We start from the raw sequence: 10,418 nt of genomic DNA, 5'->3' as shown, positions 1-10,418 counted from the left end.
ATTGGAATTTGGGGGGTGGCAGAGGTGGGGGGGCCTCCCCACTGCCTCAGTGACCTGCAACCCGTTTCATTCTTTCATTGTTTTGCTTCCAGGAATTCATTTCTGGTAGCACAAGTGGCCTCAGCTGGTGGTTGGAAAGAATGAAATTAAGTCAGCCCCATCATGGAAAAATTAAGAACTCTGAATTTATTCATTAGAACTTCAATTTACATAATTTAGGCCTTCATTTCCCGTGCTGGCAGAAGGTATCTTTGTGTCAGGGGTGAAATGCTCCTGGTTCGGACCGGATCGCGTGATCCGGTAGCGATCGTGGCTGCTGGTTCGGCGATCCGGTAGCGATGGTGGAGCAAAGCTCCACCCACAACGCCCGGGTGTCACTACTTCCTTGTTTTAACCAGGAAGTAATGTGTGTTTTACCTTCTGCGCATGCGCAGAAGGTTTTGTGCATGCGCAGAAGATCTACGCACACATGAGTGAAGCGAGAGCGCATGCATGGCGCGTCCACTTCCGAAATGGTAAGGAAGGTAAGTAGATTTCACCCTTGCTTTGTGTGCCATTCTTCTGCTTGGCATGAGGACCTCCCGTCCATTGGCCAACGTGAAAGTTTTCCACCTTTCTTGTCTCATTGCTGGTCTCATTTATAGTGGCAATCATGAATCGGATGCCTTTGATGGCAATGCAATTGTCCCCCGGGCTCTTTCTCATAAATCAATCAAACACTCCATGATCTGGACTTGTGCTTCGTTTAGCTCAGATAGGGAAGCAAGCATCACACTGGAGAACCACAACTATGAAGGTACCACAGATCTAATGTGGATTCACGGCTGAGCTCAGGCAGCTAGGAGGAACCAGAGAACTGGCCAATCAAAGAAGACAAGAGCAGAGGAAGAAGTAAATTGGCAACAAGAGAAGAGCTGCAGCTGATGGTGGCATCGCGGGAAGCATAGACGGTCCGGCCATTCAGAAGTTGTAAAGGACGGAAGTTGTTGATCATTTTTTGTGGCGTCCCAGCTGAACTTCTGAAGTACGTGGTGTCTACAAATATATTCAGCTAAAACAAAGGGAAAGAGAGAAAGAGAACGGAAGGAGTGCTCTACAACCGGCCCAATATTTCTATACATTTGTCAATTTGCGGTCAGCCATCTTTTTTTCTTTTTAAATATTTTGATTGCATGTTTTCCTTTATTATACATCACATTTCCAGCTTTGCAATGACGGTGTACTGGCTATATCAAGTCCTTTTTACGTATAGATAGTATTATACGGCCTGAGTATAACCATTATTCTCGTAATCATACAATATGGTCCCTTTTAAATACATAATGTTGTACGTCATAGTTATAACCATTATTTTCATAGTTGTACCATAACACTCTATACATATATCATATATGTTTTAATCTATAATCACATACAGTCCGATAGTACTGTTGCTTACGATATATAGAAGGTAAAGGTTCCCCTTGCACATATGTGCTAGTTGTTCCTGACTCTAGGGGGCAGTACTCAAAGCCAAAGAGCCAGCGTGGGGTTGGTTTTTACCTGAGATCTGCTGATTGGGATCTGCTCTTCAAATACTGTCCAGATGACCGCTTCATCACAGTTTGGTGTGGTGAGAGAGCCTTTGTATCGGTAATATTTGGACAATGAAGCTAAGTTGGGGAGAAGATTGCTCAAGGAAAAGGTGGACGCCATGTCGACGTATTCTCCTAGGCAAAAGGATAACCATGATTGGGTACCGGAGAAGAAGAAGCTCCGTTCTGGATTGGCGGAGGATAAGATGAAAGGGTTTAACACAGTTGTGTGACTGACACTCAGTAGTAAAGGTTCCCCTCGCAGATGTGTGCTAGTCGTTCCCGACTCTAGGGGGTGGTGCTCATCTCCGTTTCAAAGCCAAAGAGCCAGCGCTGTCCAAAGACATCTCCGTGGTGATGTGGCCAGCATGACTCAACGCCAAAGGCGCACAGAACGCTGTTTCCATCCCTGTTTTTCTACTTGCATTTTTTACCTGCTTTTGAATTGCTAGGTTGGCAGAAGCTGGGACAAGTAACGGGAGCTCACCCCGTTACGCGGCACTAGGGATTCGAACCGCTGAACTGCTGACCCTTCGATCAACAAGCTCAGCGTCTTAGCCGCTGAGCCACCGCATCCCCTCTCAATAGTATATTCTCATTCAAAGAAAGTATACAGGATGTGATGTTCTCATCTCAGAATCTCCGAAGGCGTTGAGGACATTCAACTGATTTGGCCACCCAATAGGACTGCAGCTCCTCAGGTTACTAAAGGACTGATGATAACAATTTTGAGCTAGGAATTAGGGTCTTCCCCCCTCAGAAATCTAGAGTATATCTTACTCAGTTCTGAAAACCTACTTTTCAGAACATGCAGGAGCACCAATAATGTTGTGTTTCATGAAAGCAGCTGCATCTTATTCCAGGCTTGCGTGGCTGCAGTTGAAGTCTCCCATACACTCCAGGGAAAAGACATAGCTGCTTTAATGAGTTATAGACAGAAGAAGCATTGAACTTCCAGGGCATGGCTGAGACCACTCACCTGCACGAGAGATGTTCCTCAGGCTGGCAACAACGGTGTTGTAATTAGTGTTATCGGTGTCTGCTATCTGCATGATAATGAGAAGAAGACAGATTTACAACCTGCAAAATAGCTTGAGGCAGAAAAAGTAGGTGGACGACTATTATCCTCGACAGAGGACAAGCCATTATCTGAAAGGCTGTCTTTTTTCCAACTCTGGTTTAAATAATAATAACAACAAAACATAAAAGAGATAGATAGATAGAGATAGATAGATATGATAGATAGATAGATAGATAGATAGATAGATAGATAGATAGATAGATAGATAGATAGATAGACAGATAGACAGACAGACAGATAGATATATAAGATAGAGAGAGACAAGACAGACAGACAGACGGACGGATGGACAGACAGACAGACAGACAGACAAGAAAGATAGATAGATAGATAGATAGATAGATAGATAGATAGATAGATAGATAGATAGATAGACAGACAGACAGACAGACAGACAGACAGACAGACAGATATATATAAGATAGAGAGAGACAAGATAGACAGACAAACGGACGGACAGACAGACAGACAGACAAGATAGATAGATAGATAGATAGATAGATAGATAGATAGATAGATAGATAGATAGATAGATAGAGATAGATTGCTTGTTTTGTTGTTTTATACATACATACATATATACATATATACATATATACATATATATATATATATAAAACAACAAAGCAAGCAATTCTTGAAGCTGTCCACCCAAGATAGCAGCAGCGGGACATCACATTAAAACTGATCCAAAATATCCCAATCCTTTTTTTCTGGATATTAAAGCCAATCAAAAGAAATGTGGGATCCCCAGTACTCTCTGAGCTTGGTTGTTTGCTTGCAGACCTCATTATCCAGGGAGCAGCAAACCCACATTCGCTAGCCCCGATGACGTCACCTAGTTGGGTGATGAAACGTCTCCAAGCAAGCCACCAGAGCGCACCAAGGCTCCCACAGTTCAATCCTCACCTTCTATTCTAATCAAAGAAATTCAAAGATGAATCATGCTGCTGTGATTCATGTTGTGTCGTTAGAGTTTAGCAGCTAGGAATGAAGGAGGAATCTGGGGGGGGGGGAAACCCTGAAAAAGTTCTTGTCACAGCTTACAGAAGCCGAGAGTGAAGGAACTGCACCCCAAAGCTTCAGAAGCTCATAGCCATAGGTGGTATTCAGCCAGTTTGCACAGGTTCGCCCGAATCGGTAGCAGAAATCATGCCCAACCACCCCAGCTCTATGCCATCTCTGTTTAGGCACGTTTTTGAGGTTAAAAGCATGGGTGCGAGCAAAGCACAAGCACAGAAGGCCGAGTGCATGTACGGAAGGCAGGCACACGCGCGAACCGATAGTAATATAATGCGAAACCCGCCGCGGCTTGCAGCGTAAACTTTTTCATGACAATACTTTGACATAATGGCAATTACATTTTGGGGGGTGGGGCGTACCTTGAAGAGGAAACTCAGAACAGCCAGCCCATTTGGATGCTGCGTAGCTTCGTTGACGGTTTTGTATTTGATGTTCATGTGTACGATGTGCAGCTGTGAAGAAACGACAGAAGGATCGGTCAGAACAAAGACAATGGGGAGGAGACAGGAATGAATGGAGAAGAAGTTGGAATAATAGAGATCATTCCAACTTCTTCTCCATTCATTCCTATCTCCCCCCCCCCCAATTGTCTTTGTTCTTTAGATCAGGGGTCTCCAACCGTGGCAACTTTAAGACTTGTGGACTTCAACTCCCAGAATCCCTCAGCCAGCAAAGCAAAGCTGGCTGAGGAATTCTGGGAGTTGAAGTCCACAAGTCTTAAAGTTGCCAAGGTTGGAGACCCCTGCTTTACATAGCCAGCATTTAATCTCTAGTCCCAAAGGTGCTTTTTTCAAGATGCAAGTGAACTTTCTTGGGTTTTCCTCTCTTTTTTCCCCCCCTTTGTCCTTTTTATTATGTAAAATACAAAGAAGAAAAGAAAATAGGAAATTAAAGGAGGGAAAGGGAACGGGGAAAGGGTGGGGTGTGAAATAGAAGGAAGAAGAGAAAAAGAAAGAAAAGAGGGCATTGACTTTCAACTGTTCTTGGCGCAGTGCAAGATACAACACATTCCAATCTCAACTTTTTGCTTTTACACATTAATATGTAACTAGCAGAGGTGGTATTCAGTTCACCCGAACCGGTAGTGGAAATCATCTGCAATTCTGCATTTTAACCACTATGAACCATGGAAAAAGGGAGGGAGGGAGGGAGGGAGGGAGGGAGGGAGGGAGGGAGGAAGGAAGGAAGGAAGGAAGGAAGGAAGGAAGGAAGGAAGGAAGGAAGGAAGGAAGGAAAGGAAAGGAAAGGAAAAGCAAGAGCAAGAGCAAGAGCAAGAGCAAGAGCAAGAGCAAGAGCACTTAGATTTATATACTGCTTCATGATGCTTTACAGACCTCTCTCAGTGACTTACAGAGTCAGCCTCTTGCCCCCAAAAATCTGGGTCCTCATTTTACCAACCATGGAAGGACCGAAGGCTGAGCCAAGCTTGAGCCAGTTAGGATCGAACCGGTAGTGGGCAGAGTTAGCCTGAAATTCTGCATTCTAACCACTGTGCCACCATGGAAATAGAATAGAATAGAATAGAATAGAAAATTAGACTTATATACTGCTTCACGAAACAGCGACGTGGTGGATCAGTGGCTAAGACACTGAGCTTGTCGCTTGAAAGTTCAGCAGTTCGAATCCCTAGTGCCGCGTAACGGAGTGAGCTCCTGTTACTTGTCCCAGCTTCTGCCAACCTAGCAGTTCGAAAGCACATAAAAAATGCAAGTAGAAAAACAGGGACCACCTTTGGTGGGAAGGGAACAGCATTCTGTGCGCCTTTGGCATTGAGTCATGCCGGCCACATTACCACGGAGACGTCTTCGGATAGCGCTGGCTCTTTGGCTTTGAAACGGAGATGAGCACCGCCCCCTAGAGACGGACACGATTAGCACATGTGTGCAAGGGGAACCTTTACTGCTTCATGATGCTGTACAGCCCTCTCTAAGCCGTTGATAGAATCAGCATATTGCCCCCAACGATCTGGGGTCCTCATATTATAGGTTTAATGTACTCTAATTTTACAGCTCTCAAGGCGACGCTGTTTTCAGTGGTTGTAGCCACATTAATTCCACAATATGATTTGAAGACGGCATTGACTCTGGATCGAAGTCCTACCTCGGCGCGATAAAGGGATGCAACGAGGGAAGCAATTCATACGTTTGATAAAATAATTAACGCCGAACTGGGAACAGCTGCTCTAGCCTGTTCCCAAAGATCAAAACAAGGGCAAGGAAAAGACGGTCATGAAATTTGAAAGCCGTTCCATCCTGATTTGTAAATCATGACCAGGAGAGGGCAAATTCCTGTGAACTCTTGCAAAGGTCGTGGAAACTTCTGAAAAGCAATAACATCCAGGCAATTCTCCAGCTCCTTACTTGAGAGTTAAACTGCATAAAGTGAAATGACAGAGGGCTCGAGATCAACCTGAACTGCTCTTTGATGTCCTTTGATGTCTAAGCTATGATGAAGCGTTGGATTGTGTCTAGTGAACTGGACCAGAAGCAGGTGCCTCTCGGCTAAGCCTTAATTAATAGCTACTTTCTTTGAAATACAGGCAGGTGATTGGGGGGTTGCTAATGGCATGCTGCTTAATTGGGGGGAGGGGGTGTTTTCTCTTTGAACGAGCATCCAGGAGACGTTTACACCCCCCGTCCCTCTATTCTACATTAAGAAGATGAAGTAGTTCTTGGAAACGAGCCTGATGAGAATTGTTGCTGAAGACCTTTTCTTTCTTTTCTTTTCTTTTCCCGCCCCCCCTCTTTGTTGTGAGCAAAAGTAGACTCATCTCATAAAGAAAGTGGTGGGGGGGGGAAATTGTTGGTATTCTGTAAATCAGAGTGGAGAAGAAGAGAGAAATAGATGATTGATAGATGATAGAAGATAGATAAGATTAGAGAGAGAGGGAGATTAGATGATAGATAGATAGATAGATAGATAGATAGATAGATAGATAGATAGATAGATAGATAGATAGATAGATAGATAGATAGAAAGAAAAACTGATAGATGATATATAGAAGATAGACAAATGATAGGGAGAGAGAGGGAGAGGGAGGGAGGGGGAGGGAGGGATATGATAGATAGATAGATAGATAGATAGATAGATAGATAGATAGATGGATGGATGGATGGATGGATGGATGGATGGATGGATAGATAGATAGATAGATAGATAGATAGATAGATAGATAGATAGATAGAAAGAAAAACTGATAGATGATATATAGAAGATAGACAAATGATAGGGAGAGAGTGGGAGAGGGAGGGAGAGGGAGGGAGGGAGAGATATGATAGATAGATAGATAGATAGATAGATAGATAGATAGATAGATAGATAGATAGATAGATAGATAGAAAGAAAAACTGATAGATGATATATAGAAGATAGACAAATGATAGGGAGAGAGAGGGAGAGGGAGGGAGGGGGAGGGAGGGAGAGATTAGATAGATAGATAGATAGATAGATAGATAGATAGATAGATAGATGGATGGATGGATGGATGGATGGATGGATGGATGGATGGATGGATGGATGGATAGATAGATAAGATAGATAGATAGATAGATATAGATAGATAGATAGATAGATAGATAGATAGATAGATAGATAGATAGAAAGAAAAACTGATAGATGATATATAGAAGATAGACAAATGATAGGGAGAGGGAGGGAGAGATTAGATAGATAGATAGATAGATAGATAGATAGATAGATAGATAGATAGATAGATAGATAGATAGATAGATGGATGGATGGATGGATGGATAGATGGATGGATGATAGATAGATGATAGGGAGAGAGAGGGAGAGGGAGGGGGAGGGAGGGAGAGATATGATAGATAGATAGATAGAAAGAAAAACTGATAGATGATATATAGAAGATAGACAAATGATAGGGAAAGAGTGGGAGAGGGAGGGAGAGGGAGGGAGGGAGAGATATGATAGATAGATAGATAGATAGATAGATAGATAGATAGATAGATAGATAGATAGATAGATAGATAGATAGATAGATAATAGAAAGATAGAAAGAAAGATGATAGATAGATAGATAGATAAATAGATAGATAGATAGATAGATAGATAGATAGATAGATAGATGGATGGATAGATAGATAGATAGATGGATGATAGGAGAGAGGAGAGGAGGGGAGGGAGAGATATGATAGATAGATAGATAGATAGATAGATAGATAGATATAGATAGATAGATAGATAGATAGATAATAGAAAGATAGAAAGAAAGATGATAGATAGATAGATAAATAGATAGATAGATAGATAAATAGATGAGAGATGAGAGGGGGGGAGGGAGGGAGGGGGGAGGGAGAGGGATGAGAGAGATAAAGAGATGGGAGAGATGGGAAAGAAGGGGAAAGAAAGAGGGAGATGGGGAGAGAAAGAGAGATGGGTGGGACAACAGATAGATAGCTATAAGACTTATTCACCAAAAGTCTTCTAAATGTACTTTGCACTAAGCTCGTTTAACCATAAACAGCACAATATCTTCTCCTTCTCCTTCTCCTTCTTTTCTCCCTCTGTCTCTCTTCTCTCCCCCCCCCACTTTGTTCCTATCCATTCCCCATCCTTTCATGAGCACCACCATCCAAAAAAACACGAGCAGGTCATACCAGGTGCTTTTCAGCATAGTTTCACAGCTGCACCTGACTTACTGCAGGACCTGCTATCAAAACCCGACGCTTCACTTACTTCCATGGGATACTGTATCCCATCGATGTAGTGCTCCGAGCCATTCCTCTTGAGGTCGCCCCAGTGGAAGTGGAACTGCATGGCCCGGTAGGTATCCTTCAGTCCGCCTCTGGTGATGTTGATTTGTTCCGCAGCCGATGCTCCGTCCAAGGTCATTTTGACTACAAAGAAAATCAACTTGTAAACCCAGTTTCAGAGACAAAGAAGGACCAGTCTATCAATCTGGGATGCTAACCAAGTTCCCCCACCACTTCCAGCCTTCTGGGAGAAAAAAAAAATTAAAGGCGCTGTAAGTTGGAAATCTGGATGTGCCAGATAATGGATGGCAGGGATTGACTGATCAAAGCTGTAGGAGATGACCAGGCTGAGCCCGAAGGAGGGGTCAAGTGTGTCGTAAGTCATGAATCCTTGCATGCCCACAAGAGATCTAAGGCCAGCCTATGGATGCATTTCCTATCTCCTGCTTTAATAATAATACCATGTCCAAGAATTTTATAAGATACATCAACAAATTGCAGCTTCCTGCAATAATATCAGCGGAACTGCAAAAAACTGCGCTACTTGGAACATCGTACATCTTAAGAAGGTACTTGGTTGGTATCTAGGACACTGGCAGCAACCCGTATCAACCATTAGTACCAGTCAATGGTATTTGTGATGCCTTTTTGAATGTTCAGTTGATTGAGTTTCATGTTTAATGAATAAAGTATAATAATAATAATAATAAATAATAATAATGTACTTGGTTGATACCTAGGACGCTGGCAGCAACCCATTTCAACCATCAGCACCAGTCAATGGTATTTGTGATGCCTTTTTGAATGTTCAGTTGACTGAGTTTCATGTTTAATGAATAAAGTAAATAATAATAATAATAATAATAATAATAATAATAATAATAATAATAATGCCATGTCCAATAATTTTATAAGATAAACCAACAAATTGCAGCTTCCTGCAATAATACCAGCGGAACTGCAAAAAACTGCGCTACTTGGAACATCGTACATCTTAAGAAGGTACTTAGTTGATACCTAGGAGGCTGGCAGCAATTCATATTAACCATTAGCACCAGTCAAGTTATTAGTGATGCATTTTTAAATGATCAGTTGACCGAGTTTCATGTTTAATGAATAAAAGAGATAATAATAATAATTTCAGTCAGCCAGATGTTCATATTGGGTTTGGCATTTTTTTTTTGTCCACCTATTGCCTTACACAATGTACGCCGCCCTGAGTCTTTGGAGAAGGGCGGGATATAAATGTAAATAAAAAAAAAAAAGTCATTTCCAAGGACCTGGAAAAGACAGATCTGGATATTTGACAATGTTACAGATAATCGTCGCAGGATGGAAGCTGTTCAAAGTAAAGCCACCTTCTGCAATTGGCTGATGGCAAATTTGTCAATGCCAATGGTGTTCAAGTGGTGCTCCAGTTGTTTTGGGATTACACCCAAGGCACCTACTACTATTTATTTATTTATTTATTTATTTATCGTATTTTTATACCGCCCTATCTCCCTAGGGACTCAGGGCGGTTCACAGCCAAATAAAAATATATATATAAATACAAAATAAACCATCAGTTAAAAAACTTATTACAAATGGCCGAATAATTAAAAATAACAATATACATAATAAAACCCATTTAAAACCAATTTAAATTTTAAAATCTAGTCCAGTCCTGCGCAGATAAATAGATGTGTTTTAAGCTCGCGGCGGAAGGTTCGGAGGTCAGGAAGTTGACGAAGTCCTGGGGGAAGTTCGTTCCAGAGGGTGGAAGCCCCCACAGAGAAGGCCCTTCCCCTGGGCATCGCCAGCCGGCACTGCCTAGCCGACGGCACCCTGAGGAGTCCCTCTCTGTGAGAGCGCATGGGTCAGTGAGAGGTATTCAGTAGCAGCAGGCGGTCCCGTAAATTGGTACTACCCTTGCTTGTATTGTTGTTGTTAGAAATTAGAAATTTTATATTGCTGCCTACTCGCACATGGCGACTCAAGGCAGTTTACAGGACACAAAAGCATTCTGTGAATGCAGCTTTAGAATA

General features: G+C 42.3%; 1 protein-coding gene across 1 annotated transcript in view; it reads right to left on the bottom strand.

Moving 5' to 3' along the window:
• Positions 1-303: 303 nt before the first annotated feature.
• The window catches only part of LOC131185636 (carbonic anhydrase 15-like), a 30,476-nt gene continuing 20,361 nt past the window's right edge, over positions 304-10,418 (bottom strand). Inside the window, exons 4-8 of the mRNA XM_058158331.1 lie at positions 8,375-8,535; positions 4,038-4,130; positions 2,554-2,620; positions 1,543-1,709; positions 304-1,051 (exon numbers count right to left, since the gene is read on the bottom strand). Of these exons, the coding sequence (XP_058014314.1) occupies positions 839-1,051; positions 1,543-1,709; positions 2,554-2,620; positions 4,038-4,130; positions 8,375-8,535 (701 nt within the window). The 3' untranslated portion in view covers positions 304-838. The remainder of the gene's footprint in view (positions 1,052-1,542; positions 1,710-2,553; positions 2,621-4,037; positions 4,131-8,374; positions 8,536-10,418) is intronic.

The sequence above is a fragment of the Ahaetulla prasina genome, chromosome 15 (assembly GCF_028640845.1).
Source record: "Ahaetulla prasina isolate Xishuangbanna chromosome 15, ASM2864084v1, whole genome shotgun sequence".
NCBI lineage: Eukaryota > Metazoa > Chordata > Lepidosauria > Squamata > Colubridae > Ahaetulla > Ahaetulla prasina.
The sequence above is the reverse complement of the archived record's forward strand: the minus strand, read 5'-3'. Positions and strand labels throughout refer to the sequence as shown.